This window comes from Tinamus guttatus, unplaced genomic scaffold, assembly GCF_059628265.1.
Source record: "Tinamus guttatus ecotype Peru unplaced genomic scaffold, ASM5962826v1 Tinamus_guttatus_pri_ptg000242l, whole genome shotgun sequence".
Classification (NCBI taxonomy): domain Eukaryota; kingdom Metazoa; phylum Chordata; class Aves; order Tinamiformes; family Tinamidae; genus Tinamus; species Tinamus guttatus.
The window spans coordinates 5,317,401-5,335,599 of record NW_028288776.1 but is presented as its reverse complement, the minus strand read 5'-3'; the positions used below and the strand labels follow the sequence as shown (position 1 = coordinate 5,335,599).

Sequence of the window (18,199 nt, the reverse complement as noted above, 5' to 3'; positions counted from 1 at the left end):
CCCAGGCAGGAGCTCCCCAGGGAGCCATCTAGCATCAGAGCAGATCCCAAGCTAAGCTTGAGACAAATGTGTTGTTCCAAAAAGACTCATGTTAGAGTGCGGTGTTCAAACAGGACAGTCATCTAGGAAGATGCATGAAATGACCCTAGAGCATCAGCTAGTCCCCAGGGGAGAGGAGTCCAGGGACACAACCTACGCTATGGCACAAGGCTGGAGAACTGGGGTTGTTCCCCATAAAGAGGGGCCATCTGAAGGGAAGCTGCAGTAACAGTTTTCAGACATGTAAGAGACTGCTGCACAAAGGAAGGAAATAATTTGTTTTCCATATCCTTAGGGGACAGGACAAGTCACAGTCTTAAATTGCAGGTGAGGTGTTAAATTGCAGATGGGGTCTTAAACTGCAGCTGCAGGAAGGTGCAGCTTAAGAAAAATCTTTCCTGCTGTGTAATGAAACCCTGGGCTCGTGTGGGGACACTGGGGAGTCCCTGTTATGGGAGGACCCAGGAAGCCGACAGGATCCCAATGAATCACCACCGCAGCAGACTGGCAGGGCCCCAGCTGCCTTTCTACAAGGCTTTCAGTGACGCAGAGGTGGCAACCAGCTCTCCTTCCCCAGGTCCTGCGTGTCTGTTGAACTACGTTTATTGAAGAGAAAGCAGAACTGGCAGTCTCCAAAGGGTTGGGGTGGAGCTGGAGGCCACGCATGGCCAGCACCATCCTTTCTTGCACCCCTTTCTTGCCTGCCGCATCCCGCGCTGGCCGCAGTGTTTGCAGCTTCCCCAGGTCAGTGCTCAGGACATGGCACTGAGTCAGACCCTGAGCACACTGACAGCCTGCAGGGCAGTGAGCTGCCAGGTCTCTGCTTCCATCTCTTACCCCAGAGGGTGGGTATTTATGTCCTCCTGCATAGGCCAGCTCATACACACTGACAGAAGTCCACACTGCGGCAGCTGCCAGCTCCTAGGAGAGCCCTTCTCCTGCCATAATCCTGCAAACACCATGCAGGCCATGCATCTAGGGTCTTGTCCTTTGGGGACATTCCAGCATGTTCCCTGGCTGTGTGGAGCCACTGTCAGAGGCCAGTGGCATGCCAGCGTGGCCAGCACACCTTGAGTGGTAGCCGTGGGGCACGATGCAGTCCTGCTGCGTGGAAGGGCACTCTCAGGAAGGGTCAGTAGTGTTTGGGACTCTGACCTGGGGGACAGGCAGTCCCTCATTCCCACGGCATTATCCCGGCAGTTTGGGGGTCAGTGTTGTTCTTCTACAGCCGGCGTAGCTGGGCAGCCGGCTGCACGGTGCTGGGCGCAGCCTCATGCCTCCTCTGCGGTGGCATCAATCCCTGCGTAGGTGAAGTTCTCAAACAGGGCCATGTTCACGTAGGCCTGTGCAAGGAACCCAAGTCAGGAGCACGCTGTGCCTGTCCCTGTCCCCCTTCCCACCCTTAGTGGCATGCTCACAAGTGCAGCACCCTGGGGCACAGGGCTGGGAGCCTGCGGGGCTGCCAGGGAGTCCCCCCGCCTTTAGGCCCTGTGCAAGGTGGGCATCTCCCTAGCACTCCTCAGGAAGCCAGCAGTGCTTCCACACACAGACCCCACACGCAGCCCAGGGCGATGCAGGCACCCTGCACCAAGCCGTGTCTCCAGACGCTCACCTTTCTGGCCTCCAGCATGCGGATGAGCTGCATGGAGATCTGTGAAAAGGGTGGGCGCTCGTAGGGGCGGTCACGCCAGCACTGCCGCATCAGCTCGTACCTGGGGGAAGACCCACATCAAGTCAGCAAAGGGGACAGCAAAGCTGCTCATGTGAGGTGGGGAGAAGCAGGGGCAAAGTGTGGAGCTGGGTGACTGGGACGTGGGACCCTGCTCTTCTCCTGGTAATGGTGCACAGGTTGAGCAGCCAGTGAGAGCCCACTTGAGTAGCAAGCCCAAGATGACAGGGACACTGCTGTTGAGCTAAACCGCAGCTCGCAAGGACTGGCCCCGCTGAGCACAACAGCCCTGCACTCAGGACAGCCCTGGGCCAGGGCTATCTGCCCACTTACACTTCATCATCACAGTTGCGTGGCTTCTCCATGCGGTAACCCTGAGGGAGCTTCTCGTAGAGCTCGGCACAGGTCATCCCACAGTATGGTGTCCCCCCTGTGGGCCAGAGACATAGATGTGGCTGTGATGGGGACAGTTGCCTCATCCCCCAATGCAAAGCCCTGGGTAGCATGGTGTGCCTGTGCCCCCAGCCACCACTCCGCAGGGTCCTGGGGAGCCCTCCAAGGCTGCAGAAGGGCTCTGCCATGCCTTCAGGGGCCCAGGTGGGCACAGGGGACTAAGAGCCTTACCCAAGCTGACAATCTCCCATAGCAGGACACCAAATGACCATCTGAAATAGAAGGAGACCAGGTTGTGACACGGAACTGCTGTCCCACTCACGGAACTGTGCCCCACTCTTGGGCACCAGCATGAAGCTGGAGGGGTTTGTGCTGTCACTGCAACAGGGCTAGGGCTGAGCTGCAGGCAGGAGGCAGCCAGACCTTGGGCAGGGCTGCAGCAGCATTGCCTTCTGCCCTTGCCAACACCTAGTGCAAGAGCAGCACTGTGCCAGCTGCCCTGGGGGCACAGGGAGGGATGGAGGTGGGCATTCCTGTGCCTCCAACCCGTGTGTTGGTGCCTGCAGGACTTACACATCGCTCTTGGTGGTATACACGCTGTAGTTCAGTGACTCAATGGCCATCCAGCGAACGGGCAAGCGACCCTGTGGAAACAGATGGTGATCATCAGCGTGGGGACATGCCCTACACTTCAGAGATCTCTGCTAAAGACCAAGCAGCAGAAAAGTCTCCTCTCAGTCTTGAGGGAGACAAGAGCGAAGGACAAGCTGAGCCAGGATCCATCCCCTGAACCTCAGCTCCAGACTGCTAGTCCCAGTATGGTGGGTGTTCCCGCTCCAGGCCGCATGGAGACTCCTAGCTCCTGCCTCACCATTGTCTTCTTCACGTAGACCTCTTCCCCTCTGGAGAGCCCGAAGTCAGCAATCTTGGAGGCCAGGTTTTCTCCCACCAAGATATTTCTGGCTGCCAGGTCCCTGTGAATGAACTGAAAGAGGCCATAAGTGAGCTACGCCAGCTTGCAAAAGTTACAGTGCTCTGAAGATATGGATGGACAAAGTTTTCTGGAATGTTTCTGCCCTCTCTGGACCTGCCAGGCTCCTGCTCCCAGCAAATCCTCATCAGCTTCCTGAAACTCCAGGGAGCCTTGTCCTCTCCCCTGAGTGAGTACGCGACAAGCAGTGGAGATGAGAGATGAGCCATGAAACCAAGACAGGACAGACCAATGATCAAGAGCCAAATTCTCCATCCTGCATCCCAGGGGTTCAGTGTTCCATACAGGAGTCACCAGGCCCATGGTGAAAGGACTCTCTGGGCTCTGGGAGGGTTTGTGAGAGAGGAGAGCAGAAGCAGAAGCCTGGCATGTCCAGATCCTCGCGCATGTTCACAGAGAGGCCGGGGCTTGGTCCCTGGGCTGTGAGCAATGCAGGCCCTTGCCTGGAGGAGTTGGGCACATACCTGCTTCTCACTCAGGTACTGCATTCCCTTGGCCACATCTGAGGCAAACTGGAGGAGCTGCTGGGAGGTGAGGGTGGATGCAGTCCCATGCTCCTTGGCAAAGGCTGGGTCCGTCTCCAGGACTCGGCTTTTGCGGAGGAAGTCGAGGAGGTTTCCGTAGGGTGCATACTCAATAGCGATGTACAGGTAGCCTGCAGCAGAAAGGAGGCAGAGATTATCAGATGCTGTAAAGGAAAGAGGAAAGCTCAGCTGGGCAGGGGACAATGTAGGATCAGAGACACTGGTCCAGCCAAGAGAAGGGGGCTGCCCTCACCCTTGTTCTCGCAGGCACCCAGCAAGTTGATGATGTTGGGGTGATGGCCCAGTTTGCACAGCACCTCCAGCTCCCCAGCAAAGTCCCGATGGTCATTCTCCGAAGCAAACTCTGCAAGCAAAGCAGGAACAGACTCTTCAGTCCTACGCTGAGGGCCTTTCTGCTGCTCTCTTGTGTCCCAGCTCTTGCCTCCTCTTCAGTCAGGAGTGGTGCCCTGGATGCAGTCTTACATGGACTGAGCTTGCAGACAGAGAGAAGCTGCCTCTCCCCTGCCCCATCCTGTCATGTGCTTCTTCCCCTGCTCAGTATCAGCCCACCTCTGAGCAGACTGAACTACGCTAATCTGGCCAGAAATTCACCCACAGAAGAAGTGGGTATTTTTGGCTGGCTTGGTGAGTTGACTTCCCTTCCTGTGCACTGGAAGGGCTGCCAGGGCAGTGCCTAGGAAGGTCTGGCCCAGCAGCAGGAGCCCTGACAGCCACCCCTCACAGGGTCAGGTCAGGTGAGTTCCAGTTAACACCCCAGGGATATGAAGTGAAAGGCTGGCACTGACCCAACGTTTCCTCCGAGACTCAATGGCGACCACAAGTTTACAGGCTTCTCAAAATGCACCATGTAGGTATTATTCAGGGTTGCTAGAGGCTAATAATAAAGACTGAAGCTCTGCCAGCTCTGCTGTGAGCAGTGCTTCTGAACAAAGCCAGGAAAGGTATGGAGGGGTTGACAGAGATACCCCCCATTTCAGCTATTCCTATTTGGAGCCCTGACGAGAGGTTGGAAGTCTGGCTTGGTGCAGACAGGACTTCTACTACTTCTCCATGTCTTCTTTAGTCATTCTTAAGATCAAGGCCTGGACATGACAGGACTCACCCTTCAGCATCTTGATGGCTGCGTTCATTTTCAGGCCATCCTTTTTGATCATAGCCCTGATGACCTGACCAAAGTTCCCCTCCCCGATCATATCTTCAAACTTGATATCCTCCCACTCCAAGATGGGGTAGCTGAGGGGCTCAGGCTGTGGCTTGGGCCGGCGTGTCAAGGTGAGGGTCCCCGAGTTAAACTGCAAGATGGTCTCTTCCCCCTGGAAAACACAAGTGGGTGAGGTTAGAGGCACCAGGCACCTCTCTGCCCTTGCGGCAGGCCCAGCAGGGCAGAAGTCACGGGCAAGGACAGGCTCCGCACCCTCTCTGCGTGGAAGTGAGGCCTGGTGGCATCCGGACTGGAGGCTACAGAGCGTGACCTGGATCGGGCTGGGACGTGGGGAGCTGGGGACACACTCCTGGTGGGGCAGGCGGCACTCACCGAGCCAGACTGGTAGGTAAAGGTGCGGCGCCGGTGGAAAAAGTTCTTCTTGATGAGGAAAAGTGCAAGGAGGGCAAAGAGGATGGTGAGGCAGGTGACGGACACAGAGCCGATGATGGCCAAGAGCAGCTGTTGGTCTACGCCCGACTGATCGGTGCTCTGGCTGCCCAGGCTGGGCGGTGCGCTCAGCACTCCTGCCAAAAGAAAGGGTCAAGGCCCACAGCTGAGCACCACAGATGAACTGGCCCAGCAGATAGACCTGTAGAGATAGGCCAAGCAGCTGCTGCCTAACGGGGCTTCAGAGACCTCACTGCCCTGCCCCAGCACCCCAGGGTGCTCCTCCCAGGCACCCACATAAGCACCAACCACAGATGCACCCAAAGGGCAGGCTGGCATGGAGGTGAAGGCATTACTGCCCAGGATCCTGCTGACAAAGCCATTGGATTCTGAACTTCTGCTAGAGCTGTGCTGTCCCCCTGCTCTTTTACTAGCTCTGCACTGCTCCTTTAGCCCTTTGCAATCTGTGTCACCCTCTGGCCAAGGCATAGCTACTCCATGGGTGCTGTGCTGTCACCATGTCTCCCTTGTCCTACTCAGGAGCAGGATTTCTGAAGACACCCGCAAGTGTTTAATGCTCAGGCTGTTGCTTCAGAGCAGCTCTCTGAGATTGCCACGAGCACTCCGCTCTCCCTTTGGCAGCCCCGGCACTGAGCTGGAGCTCCGGGAGAGCCCCGTTGCCCACACTGCCTGCAGGGAGGCAGCCAGCGGGCACAGCTGTGTCTGGGGGACCCAGGTGGTGCAGGGATCGCACGGGCAGGAGCACCAGCCAAGCCAGGCGGCCAGGCTGGGGCAGGAAGGCCCGAACCCTGTCCAGATGTGTGCCCTGCTGGGATGCCTCACTCACCGTCCCCCAGGGTCTTAGCTTTCACAGGCTGGCTCCACTCTCCTGGCACGTGGGAGTTGGCCCGGACACGGAACTGGTAGTTCGTGCTGGCATTGAGGCCCCCGATGGTCTTGGTCGTCTCCGCGCCGCTGTCTGTGTCAATCCACTGGGGTTCACTGGTGCCCCCCACCTGCTGCAGCTCCACTATGTACTTGGTGATGCCCCCATTGGGGTACTCGGGGACCTGCCAGGAGAGCCTGACTGCTGTGTCAGACAGGGACTCTGCGGAAAGCGACCGTGGGGACGAGGGGCCTGGGACAAGGAGAGGAGAGAGTGTCAGCCCCCAGCCAGGAGGTCTGGGGGCTCTGGGCTCCCAGCACTTGGTACACGGGTCAGTGAAGGGAAAGCCAAACCCCTCCAGTCACTGCAGACAATGACAGACAGACAGACAAAGGCACCTCAGGTCTGAAGGCAGCTCCAGGGACCCCAGTCCATGCTTGAATGAGGCAGCACAAGGCAGACAGGCCCTGCTGCTGGGAGCTGCTCTCAGAAACTTCTGTAGGAGCTGAGTTTAAGGCAACCCACATATCAGAGGCAGTGCTCACCACTCCTTGAGTGGACAGAGCCACCAGCTCCTTCCTGAAGCAGCTCTGCTGTAAACTGAGAGGACTTCTGGTCTATGCCCTGGCTACCACACACAACATAGATCACTGTCCTCTTTCTAACAACTCTGCATAGGCTGGAAGATTGCTTTCAAGCCACATTTCAGTCTCGTGTTCCCTGGTCTACTCCCCAGGAAACATGAGGCACCCATGTGGGTCAGACTATCTTGCACCAGCAGTGGCCAGAAATGGGTGAGTTTGTGACAGTGTAAAAGTGGGGTAGGACTTCACCTCCAAACACATCCCCAGCCTCAAGGACTCTAAGGCCACATGTCTTTGCATTTAGTAGCTCTTGTGAGATTTTTCTTTCTTCAGCTCTTCCTCACAGAGTGTATAGTTCACATCGACTCCTCTGACCCTTCTCCAGCCTGCCCATATGCTGGTTAAACCATCTCCCCCCGCCCCAAATTACACAAAGCTCTTACAGCATGCATGGAAAATTACATCTTTCAAGCCTTATATGCAACAGTCCTCCTAATGTGTACCAGAGCAAAATATGTTTTACTGAAGTCACAAGCCTCGTATACTGCTTCCCTCTTATCTACCGGGCCAGTTACCCTGTCAAAAAGGCAAGTCAGACTGACTGGACATGATTTGTTCTTCCCTAGCCCACAGCGACTATGTTGCACCTCCGCACTGTCTCCCAGCTTCATGACTGTTTGTTCCACTGGAAAGAGTGACTACAGATTTCTGTCCACACAAGTCCTAGTGACCATACAGTGAAATTATCAGGCATCAGGATTAAAACAAATGAAAGGAAATCATTTTTCATACAATGTGTAATTATATTAAGGACTTGTTGCTACAGGATGTTGTAAAGCCCAGAGACATAGACAGTTCAAACAGGGCTCAGACAAGGACATGGTCGACAGGTCTACTTGTGAGCAACACTCTTGAGAGACTAGAGGTAACACAGAGTTTAGGATGTTTCCAAGCTCCTTGGTGCTGCAGGCTGCAAGGCCTAGTGAAGAAATGAGGACTCTTTTTGACATGCACCTTTATCTTTCCTCAAGCAACATCTCATGCTCTATCAGAGATGGGATGCAGGAGTAGCTCTACCTGTGGCCTGCCTCAGGGTGGTTGCTGTTATATTTGCAATTGATTTATCATTGTAATTCTCTGTATTCTTCCCTTCCCTTTCTAAAGATTGGTGTGGTACTTGATCTCCTCTCACTTTCCAGGGCCTTCCCCTTTCTCTGTGGGTTACGAGTAGGAGACTGCTCTGCTGAAGCCCACTGTGTTTTGGGATAAATGTTGCCATGCCCTGAGCCGCACCAGCCTGGCCTGTGCTGGGGGATGTGCACGTCCTGCAGTGCCTACCTTTGCTGTTTATCATGACCTTGTAGAGGTCTGAGGGGGGGCCCAGGCTCGTGCAGTGGTACACCAGCACCTCCAGGCTGTACTCTGTGTTGAATTCCAGATCCGCAATGCGAGCAGACAGCACGGATATGGACGTGATGTTTTTCTCACAGATCAGCCTCCTTGCAGAGTCAAAAAGATGGACGATGAACCCATGTGCTGGCTCGTGGTTATGTGGCAATTTCCAGTTGACATGAAGTGTATTTTTCTCCTCTATTGACCAACCTTCAATCACAGGTTTCACTGTGGGCTCTGTGAACAAAGAGGCAGCAAAAACTCATCCCTTGGCACTTTTCAGGCTGTGAAGGCTTTCAGCCCTGCACCACGTTGCTTTCCCTGGCTACATGCTGCCCCCACTCCCACTGGCCACATCGGGGAGGAGCTTGTCAGGAAGTTCAGATGAGGCTTAGGGTTAGATTTAGGGAAAGAGGGGGCTTACCTATGCATTCCGTCACCATGATGGCCTCGGGCCCCTTGCTGCCCTCCCCATTGTCTCCTGGCCGGGTCAGCTGCACCTTGACGACATAGGCGGTCACTGGCCGGAGGTTCATGAGGGTGATGTTCTCACTGTTGTCAACTGTATGCCAAGAAGATGTGTCAAAGCAACACCTCCAGTCCACAATCTGCCCTGCCATGAGTGTCCTCCTCAGCATCACCCCAGGAGCTCCTTATGAGCAGGATGGAGACCTCTGCCCATGTCAATAAGCTGGGTTACTGAGACCCCACACTGACCCTTCTAGGATCCCACAGAGTTATCTGATGTTGCTGCAGGACTTTTGGAGCCCAGGCAAGCATGCTCAGGCAGGGATCTCTATGCCAGTAGCCAGGTGACGAGGCCAGGTGGCCTCCAAGCAGTATCAGTGCCTGCTGGTTCTTCCTGCTCTTTCAGGATAACCAGTTTGTGGGTGCAGTCTGCAATGACAACCTTGGGCTTTCTCTGCTCTGTCTTACCTAAACCAGGTGATACCAAAGGAATCACCACGGGACAGCCATTGCCTCCTGCCCAGGTCCTCTCTGTGCCCTCTCAGTCCCTGGTGGACACATACCCACAATAGATGACCACACGGAGGTGTCATCCTTGGGCTTGTAGAGCAGCTTGATGGAGATGATGGGCCCATCACCAGAGAAGCAATCCACAGGTGACACCACGAGCTGCCGGCTCTGCTTGGCCAACAGCCGAGGCGGAGTCAGGGGTGTGGGCGGCACTGGGGGCAAAGGAGGGAACAGAGCCAGTGGGACTGGGAGCAAACAGGGAATACCCACCATGTCCCGACTCCCTCCAGCTTTGTCTGGGAAAGAGAAACCCTTGAAGTTTTTTTCAGCACTCAAACCCATCTGCTGGCATCATGACACAGGTCACTGCCCATCAGTATCCAGCCCAAAGGCAGCTGGGGCCTTTCCCCTGCTCATGTGCAGATTAGCATGCCCTCACCATGTCACCAGCCTCCCGCAGTGTCCCCAGGTTGTCCCACTCTGGCTGCTGCCCTTCCCTCACCTCTGACGTTGACTTTGACCTTCCGACTGTCCTGTCCCCCGGTTGTGGAGACTCTGCACTCCCAGAGCCCTGCGTCAGCCTTGGTCAAGCTCAGCACCTGGAACTCACACGTGATCTGCCCTGGCTCAATGATGGCTTTGATCAGCTGTGGGCACAGAGGGTGCTGTTAGCCCATCTTGGGCCCGGTGAGAGCCCATGCCCTGCTCCCCATGCCAGCGCTTGCAAATTTTAACTCATCAGCCATGGAAACAGCCAAGATCAGACGGGAGATGAGTGCCTTTGGGGAAGCCTGGAATGTGGGATGAGACCCATTGCTCAGGGTTCGTGGTGGGGTGAAGAGAGCAGCATGCTGGGTGAGAGTGGAGCCAGTGGAGCAGGGTGGGGATGGTGGGAGCATGGTGCCTGGCATGCAGGTGGTACCTTGAGCACGGTGCCATCAGCCTTGCGCATCTCTACGCTGTCACTTGCAGGTAGTGGCTTCCCAGTGGCTACACAGCTGATCACGGGCTCTGAGCCCAGGTTGAACTCCAGCTCTGAGGCCAGTCTGATGATCTGGGGGAACCGATCTGGCACAGGTAAGGTAGCATTAGAGCAGACCCTGCTCCTCCCCAGCTGTGGGAGATTTCCCGGAGAGCCAGTCCCCAGTCTTAGGCACATGGCCACAGCTTTTGGCTAGGCAGGCAGCACCTCACCTGACTTCTCGCAGTACCGTCCATGCCAGCCTGACGGGCACAAGCAGCCACTGAAGCGGTTACAGCTGCCTCCGTTTCGGCAGGAGCACCGGAGGGCGCAGTCCGGGCCGTAGAACCCCGGGGAACAGGCTGAGGGAAAAGGAGAGCTCACTGTTACCCCCAGCCGCAGTGCAGGTCACTGCTGGGATGGCCCAGAGCAGTACCTGCCCTCCAGCCTGCTGGGAGGCAGAGACCGCAGGCGGCTGGTACATGCACCTGGATGCAGATCCTGGCTGCCAAGCAGGAGGGAGAGCAGCAATGGAGAGGGTGACATGGTCCTGCGACCAGGGACAACCCTTATTCCCAAAGCTGTCAGTGGGGTGCTATAGGCAGCACCCAGGGTGAAAGGAGAGGTGAGCGTGCTATGGGGTTTTTTGCCCTGCACCATGGGGACCACTGTTCATCTCAGCTGCAGCACAGTGAGGGACGGGATGGGGAGAGACCTGGCAAGTGGTGATAAAACCAGCTTGACGTGACAGCAGGCAAGACTGTGAGAGATCTGCGTGGGTGCTGCTGCTGTTGGAGAACAGAACTGTGTCCTGAGGGAAGCCCTGGACTTCTGCAGACAGAAAAGATGGGCTGCCCCTGTACTGGACCAGCTGGCTGGAGAGCTGCCTCTTGCGGGCGAAGGTGGGCAGACAGATAACCCACGTCCCAGTACCTTGGTTGCAACGGGAGCCACTCCACCCAGAGGCACAGGAGCAGCCGTAGGGGTCTGGAAGGCAGAAGCTGAGCCCTCTGCAGCCCTGGGCTCTCTGGCACGTCTCCTGGCAGTTACGGCCAAACTGGCCTTCCCGGCAGGCTGAAAAACAGGAATATTGTCTGCCCTCACCAGCTGTTTGCTGAGCTCCCCTCCCACATACACTCACCCTCCTCCTGGGCACTGCTTTTGCAGGGGCAGGGCCCCAGCTTGGCGTCTAGGGCTCCACAAAACTGTCCCAAACACACAAGCAGCCCCCTCATTGGCCCTCTTAGCCTTGTCATGCAGGGAAGAGGGATGGCCCCAGCCCTGCTCCAGAAACAGGGGCACTAGGGCTAAGGAGGTATGTGGAGTTTCTAGAGGTGGTTCCCAAGTGCAGCCGGACACCCTACCTCTCTCACAGCGAGTGCCCATGAAGCCTGGGGGGCAGATGCATTCGCCGACGTGGTCGTGGCAGACGCCCCCGTTCAGGCAGTCAGGACAGTCCTTCTCGCAGGAGGGCCCCCATTTCTTTGCGGCACACGCTGCAGAGAGAGCGGGGATGTCAAATCCATTGGCCCGCACTTTGCTGCCCCCAATCCCTCGCCCTCCCTGTCACTCCCACCAGCTCCACGGGCACCTCCATTGCCCCAGTGTCTCCTCCTCCGCTGTGCTCCACCGCAGCCCTGGCCCCAGGGCCCCTGGGGCAGCGGGGGAGCCCAGGGGCTGTCCCTTGCCACCTGCAGGCCCTCTCACCTCTGACAATGAGTCTGTAGAAGGCACTCCACACCGGGCTGTCTCCCATAAACGTGGCGCTGTAGACACCGTTCTCACTCACGCTCACATTGGGCAGCGTCAGCTTGAAGACATTGTCCCGCACCTCGCCCCGGTCTGTGGTCTGGTAGTAGGTACCTGCAAGGGGCAGAGGGGCTGTGGTGGTCTCCATGGCATGGGAGCGAGCCTTAGGGATGGCCCTGTGGCTGCCATGGGCCGTATAGCCTCCCTGGGGGGGTTCCTAGGACACTTGCCATTTCTTTTCCACATAACATCCGTCTCCTTCTTCTTGAGGACTTTGGCAGAGAAGGTGGCTGACTCGGCGATGTTCACGGACTGCGTGGCCTTCACAGGGAAGAGGTGGGCTGCGGGAAGGGAGAGAGTGCTGAGCAGTGGGGTGGATTGGGGCAATGGAGCACGAGGAGGCACAGGCCAGCAGCGGGCCGCGAGCCAAGGAGCTGAGCAACGCCGCATCCCCCAGCGGCTGCCCTTGCCTTCGCCAGAGCGCTCGGCTCCGTGCTGCCGTAGCCAGGCATCCAGGTATGCAGCAGCAATGAACTCTCATAGCTCTACAGTGAGTCAGCCAGCGCCCTTTGTTGAACACAAATCAGGCTATAAATATGTTAAGGACAGAGGAACCAGGCCCTGGGTGTGCCAGGACAGGTACAAAAAAGGGCACATTTGGGCTCTGGCAGCCGCAGCCTCGCGCCATGCCAGATGGCACACGTCGAAACGGGCCCTGCCGGCTTCCCAAGCAGCAGCCCGCTCCGTGTGGTGCCCCCAGCGCCGGGCATCAACGAGCAGGAAACGGGGCACGCAGAGGAGGCCTAACAGGTCGAGCTTGTCCCAGGCATTCCCCAGGCTTCAGCAATTTTCGCTCAGGAACTTCCTGAGTCAGGTATTAACTTTCTATTTAAAATGCCCTGGCTGAGGTTTTTCTTCCGTAGATTTTTCTGTTCCCTTTAAAATGCAGACAAATTTAGCCTGTCCTACTTGTGGCTTGGCATTCCTGAGGCTAAAGACCGGCTGCATGAGGAGCCACCTCCTCTCCTTGTGTTTACACCTGCCAAATACTATTTTGTTGTAGTGGCAGCGGGAGAGAACAAGCGATCACTCAGCACCCTCTTGCAGACGCTCAGGAGCTCATAGACTTCTATCATGGCCCTCTATAGCCATCTCCTTTCCAGTCTGAGGAGCCTCTCTCTGCCCTATTCATCCTCATGCTGATTCTGTCCCACACCTGTAGTCATCAGCACTGCTCTCCTCTGAAGCTTCCTTAGGTCTAACCCAGCCTCTTGGAGAATAAGGATTTTCTGCTGAGCGTTCACCTCATTCCTACAGAAACTTGTGTTGCAGCCCTGGGGTCCAACTGCCGAAAGTGAGAGCCCAGCATTTTCCAGGGAAGCAGGGGGTTCCCATGTGCATCGCTTTGCGTTACCCCAATTGAGCTTCCTCTGCCACCTTATCAGCTGCCACTCAGTTTCTGCAGTTCTTCACAGATTTCACGCCTCCTCTTCCTCTCCTCGATTAGCTTAGTAACATCAGCAAACATGGTCATTTTTTCAGGCGATTTTCAATGCACTCTGAAGTACAGATCCCCACGGAGCCACCGTGCATACTCCAGTGGGGTCTTCTCTACCTGGCAGAAACCACAACTTAACTCCTCTTCTTGTTTCCTTTCTTCTAATCACTTATTGACCCATGTGAAGACCTCCCCTATCCTCGATTACTTAGTTTCTTTCAAGAGCTTTTGGAAGGGCATTTTCTTAATGCTTTCTGGAAACATGAGCAGACTGCATCATGTTATCCTTGCTACTGGCGCCTTCAAAGAAATCCTGCTATGGGGCATTACCTGCCTTTACAGAACAGACAATGGTTTTTTCTCAGGGTGTCTGGTGCCTACTAATTCTGCTCTTTATTACAGTTTCTACCGATTGCCTGGTTGAGATTTATGTTTACAGACTTGTAATTCCCTACCTAGAAACCCTTTTTTAAAAGCTGTCATCACGCTAGCAACCTTGCAGTCAGTCCTCTGGCACCAGGGCAATTTTAAGAAAGAGGTCACACACCACTCAGCAGCGATGTAGCAATAAGGTACTTCTCATGGTAACACAGTCCTGGCAATAAGGTGTTGTTCATTTTGGCTGTTTATTCCGTGTCCTCATCTATCAGCGCTTTGAGACAAATTTCCCTACAAATTTAGATTTCATTATGAGAATTCTCTATGGCATACAGAGATTAAAAAACAACAACAAAAAAAAAACTGCAGTGGCCTGAGAGAATCTCTGACCTTGAGATTTTGAAAAATAATGTATCGTCAATTTAGAATCTTCATAAATTGCCCCTTACATTCTCTCATGGTCTATTTTATTGTATTTCTGCATTAAGCCTTCCAAAGCTTAGGATCCTTCCTATTTTCTTCTATTCTATTTTCTTTTCTTTCCTTTTTTTTTTTTTTTTTTTATCTTTTTCATTTGTGTACAACCTTTTGGAAGATACCAGCTTGCTTCTAGCATCTTTCCCTTCCAGTTACTTAGTGATTCACATGCACTTTTCGTCTTTCTTTGCCTTTTTATGAGGTGATATGCACTTGAACCTCCAAGAAGTTTTCCTTACCTGGCACTCTAACATTTTTAGTTACCTTTTCCTTTAAACAGTCTTCCTCATTTTTAGTTACTTCTCCTTCTCTAAAGTAAACAGACCAATGGCAGCTTCTTTTTTGGTTCTTCTTACTCCCACAGGGGTTTTGAACCCAAACATGCACAAGAGGGTGTCAGTAAGTAGCTCATGGAAAGCAGTTCTGTGAACTGGGTCTCATCTCTGTCCATGATTTCTACCAGGGATGTATGGGGACATGACACCCCTCCTTGCTCCTGTCCTCTGGACTCAGTGGATATCTCTACTGTGACCCTCTGCCTGCTTTATCCTGCTGGGTGATAGGGAAATCTCGCAGAGAGCCGTCACCGATAGGGTTAGTTTCTAAGCCTGATTCAACTTCAGGCCTTCTTTAACATACAATACTATACTTTGGACTCCACAGTGGACTCAGCCTTTCCTATGCACTTTTATGTGTGCCATTAATGCTTCCCCCGACTCTGTCTGTCCTCTGCTGGCGCCTCTCTGGCGCTCTGTTTGTCCAGACTAATCGTCTCCCTTTCCGATATGACTGCTGCCATTTTCAGGTCAAACTTCTGGCCAAGGACACAGCCCCGGTCACTGCTCTTTGGAGGATGCTTGGACCCCACAATTCTGTTCCTTATCGCAACCTCTGTTCCACAGCTGGAGATTCTAGAGCTTCTCAAAAAAGAAAATTATAGTAAAACTGTGTGTAGGTAAGAGAATTTGTAGTCTCATCACTTCATTCTCAGCAAAAGGTGGACTGTTTTAGCTGAACTTTTCTGAAAAGGATCCAGAAAGCATCCTAAGGCAATTACTTAATGCAGAAAATTTCAGTCCTGACAGTTCCGCAGTCTCATGCACCTGAAAAGGGGAGGTTGCAGGGGGCAGTGTTGGACAAGGTTAAACGTGGACATTACCCTTGCTGCAGCCTAGCCCAGGGCTGCCCTTTATGCTTACAATAGGAGATGGAGCGTGAAGGCAAGAGCCCAGCTCTCACCATTGCCTAAACTGCCTGCAAGCCCTGGCAATGCCTCTTGCCATAGCAGGAGGCCGCAAAGCCCTGCTGCTGCAAGTCGCTTGGCAGCCTCGGGCTCACCAAAGCCCATGCTCAGATCTGGCGGGCACAACCTTACCCCAAGGAGACTGAAAGGTGACACGTCTGTGCACAGGAAGCTGCTTTGTGCACTTTTACACTCCCTGTGAGCCCCAGCACAGCTTGTCCCTTAACACCGACTGGCAAGAGACAGTTACACTCCCAACACCAAGTGAGAGTCCCCCCAGTGCCTTTTCTTTAGTCTGAGCCTGTGGATTCCTTGGCACCTGCTACATTCCTGTACACGGGCATGGTGCTGGCCAGAGTCAGCCCCTTCATGGTCCTCCTGGCATGAGACTGGACGCGCTGCTCGGTGATGGGCTAATCTCCTCCTGGTTAATGATTGCCAAACCTCGCTACCAGAGACTCTCTCCTCCAGAGCCGCCTAGCTTCCTGTTACTTGGACCTTGGCCTGAACCTGGGCACAATTTTCATCTCTACTATGTGGCTGGTTACCCTTCCGTGCAGTCCTTCTTGAGAGAGGTGCCTCACAATTCTGCTGCAAATTGTGTAACACCCTCAGAGTTCAGCCTCCTCTCCTTCATACTCCTCAGTTGAAAATCACAGTCATCCCATATATCTGGGAAGCTGCAAATGCTACTTTATTGGACTAAGTGTCACCCCTGTATGTCACAAGTTAATCTGCAATTAAATTGCAGCACCACATGAACATCTCACTGAGCTAAAGGAATGCTGCTCACTACGGGCACTTGTGTGCAACTAGCCCCATGGGTTGTCATTCACTTATCCCATGTCCTGCTTAAGTGTTTGAGGTCCTGTGGCAAGGTGGTGGCTACCCACTAAGCAAAGGGCCACTGAGCAAACTGATTTCAAACACCTTCCCCGGTTGCACCAGGACTGCAAACCTCAGAGTCTGTGAGAAAAAGCCTGTAACTGCTCACATGCCATCTCCAGCTCGCCCATGGAGAAGCTCACGCGGGGACACGCCAGCGCCCCAGCAGCCCCCAGTCCACTCACCGTTGTGGCTGTTGTGCACATAGACCACCAGGGCCTGCTCCGTTGGTGTGCGGCCCAGGCAGTAGAGGATCCCCACTAGGTCGGGCATGGAGAAGCCCCTGGCCTGGACATAGTTGCTGCGATTGCGGTAATTCTGGAAGCCCGTCTTGGGGTGTGTCATCACAATTTTGTTGTCCCTCTCGATCTGCAGGTAACTCACATCCCGCTCTCCCATGACACAGGAGAGGAAGAAGTCAGAGTGGGACTGGCTCTGCACATTGGCAATTAGGGTGATGTCCAAGATGGCCCCTAGGATGGGGAGCACAAGAGCATGTCAGGAGCTGCGGCCCGGTCCTTGCATGTCGGGCAAGGGCACCGGGCATCCCAGCCCTGCATCAGGGTTAGTAATCACGACAAGCCCCATATCCCAGATGTAAACACCTCCTCCCCAAGCCTTCTTGTCCCCTTCACAGCTCAGGAGCTATCCTGGGGCACAGTCTCATTCCCTGTCACCTGGCTGATACAGAGCCCATCTGGACAGCAGGGTGCGGATTTCTAGTCTCTTCCTTCATCCAAGCTCATCCCTACACACAGTGAGCTCTGAAGAGAGAAAACTCTGCTCCATTCTAATCCCCAGTATCATTGAGTACCCTCCATTCTCTAGTCCAACACAGCATCCCTGCGGAAGGGGCTTATTCCCTGGGTGCAGAAGAAAAAAGGGAGAAGAATTTACCTGTCAGCCATGGGAGGAGAAGTAGGATATAAATCTGGAGTCCCATGTCCTTAAAATGCGTCCTGAGTCTGGAAAGGGTCAAAAAATCCCAGACATGTCCGGGAAGCGAGAGAAGGGGCTGCGGGAGGGCTGCTGCTCCCTATCCGCTCTCCACGAGGGGTGGCTCAGGGCTCTCACTCTCTGTCCGTAGCTCCCATCTTGCCTTCTCGCTGGTGCTCGAGGTCTGGAGGAGCCGGGAGGCCGTCCTGGTGTTCATGTTGAGGGCACAGCAAGGAAGAGACTCCCCATTCCCTGCCTGAGGACAGCGCTGTGCCCAGGACCCTGCTCAGCTTCTGCCAGGATCCCAGTAGGCCCAGGGGATCAGCGCAGGCAACCCAGGGAAGAGCACGGCACGAGCAGGACTTTGTGGCAAAGGAGTCGCCCAGGCCTGTTCCCCGGCCGCCGCTCTGTCGGGGAGCAGGGATGCCGTCCCCGAAGGAATCACAGCTGCGCATTCAAGGCACCCAGAGCCATGCTGACGCCACCAGCCTGGCAGGGAGTGCCTCAGCCCCCTTCCTCACCCGCAAGAAGAAGATCTCATGTTGGAGCCCGTTTGCATGGCAGCATCCTCGGCCCCTCAGCACGCTCCCAACCCTGGCGGGGCGACAGCTGCAAGAGGCGCTGGGGGGACCGGCGACAGTAGGAAGAGCTCTCTCGATCGGGGCTCGGCAAGGGAAAGGAAGGAGGCCAAGGGGCCACGGCTGGCGGCGGTGGAGCGAAATCCTGTTTCCCATGCAGCGTTTCCTGCTCTCCACCCATTGTTCTGACATGGCCCTGACTCCCGGAGACGGGAGTGCCTCACCACATGGCGGGAGCTGCCGCGCAGAGCCCACTCCCTGGAGAGTAGCAGGCAGAGACGCTCAGTCCTTACCTGTTTCATAACACTGCCCATCCAGGAAGCTTCTGAAGCCTTGGCATCCTCCTGCTATGAGCCAGCCTGCCAAGACATAAATCCACCTGGATGATAGAGGAAGGGGCCCAGAGCCCACAAGAACCAGCACCCA

At 55.0% G+C, this 18,199-nt stretch overlaps 1 protein-coding gene across 3 annotated transcripts; it reads right to left on the bottom strand.

The window, feature by feature from the left end:
• Nucleotides 1–1,271: 1,271 nt before the first annotated feature.
• Nucleotides 1,272–17,510, bottom strand: TIE1 (tyrosine kinase with immunoglobulin like and EGF like domains 1). Of its 3 annotated transcripts, none has more exons than XM_010215671.2 (23): nucleotides 17,157–17,510; nucleotides 16,445–16,732; nucleotides 12,009–12,119; nucleotides 11,737–11,892; nucleotides 11,394–11,525; nucleotides 10,963–11,103; nucleotides 10,263–10,391; nucleotides 9,991–10,136; nucleotides 9,571–9,715; nucleotides 9,122–9,280; nucleotides 8,515–8,652; nucleotides 8,037–8,327; nucleotides 6,076–6,366; nucleotides 5,052–5,365; nucleotides 4,740–4,950; nucleotides 3,870–3,980; nucleotides 3,557–3,747; nucleotides 2,973–3,086; nucleotides 2,675–2,745; nucleotides 2,333–2,373; nucleotides 2,042–2,138; nucleotides 1,652–1,751; nucleotides 1,272–1,382 (listed from the first exon to the last, which is right to left on the bottom strand). In XM_010215671.2, the coding sequence occupies exons 1-23, from the start codon at nucleotides 17,200–17,202 to the stop codon at nucleotides 1,311–1,313; spliced, it is 3,495 nt and encodes a 1,164-aa protein (XP_010213973.2). In that variant the 5' UTR covers nucleotides 17,203–17,510; the 3' UTR covers nucleotides 1,272–1,310. The 3 variants fall into 3 exon arrangements, with proteins under 3 accessions (XP_010213973.2, XP_010213974.2, XP_088382226.1); XM_010215672.2 differs by having other exon boundaries at nucleotides 5,172–5,365; XM_088526100.1 differs by lacking the exon at nucleotides 6,076–6,366.
• Between the last annotated feature and the right edge of the window lie 689 nt (nucleotides 17,511–18,199).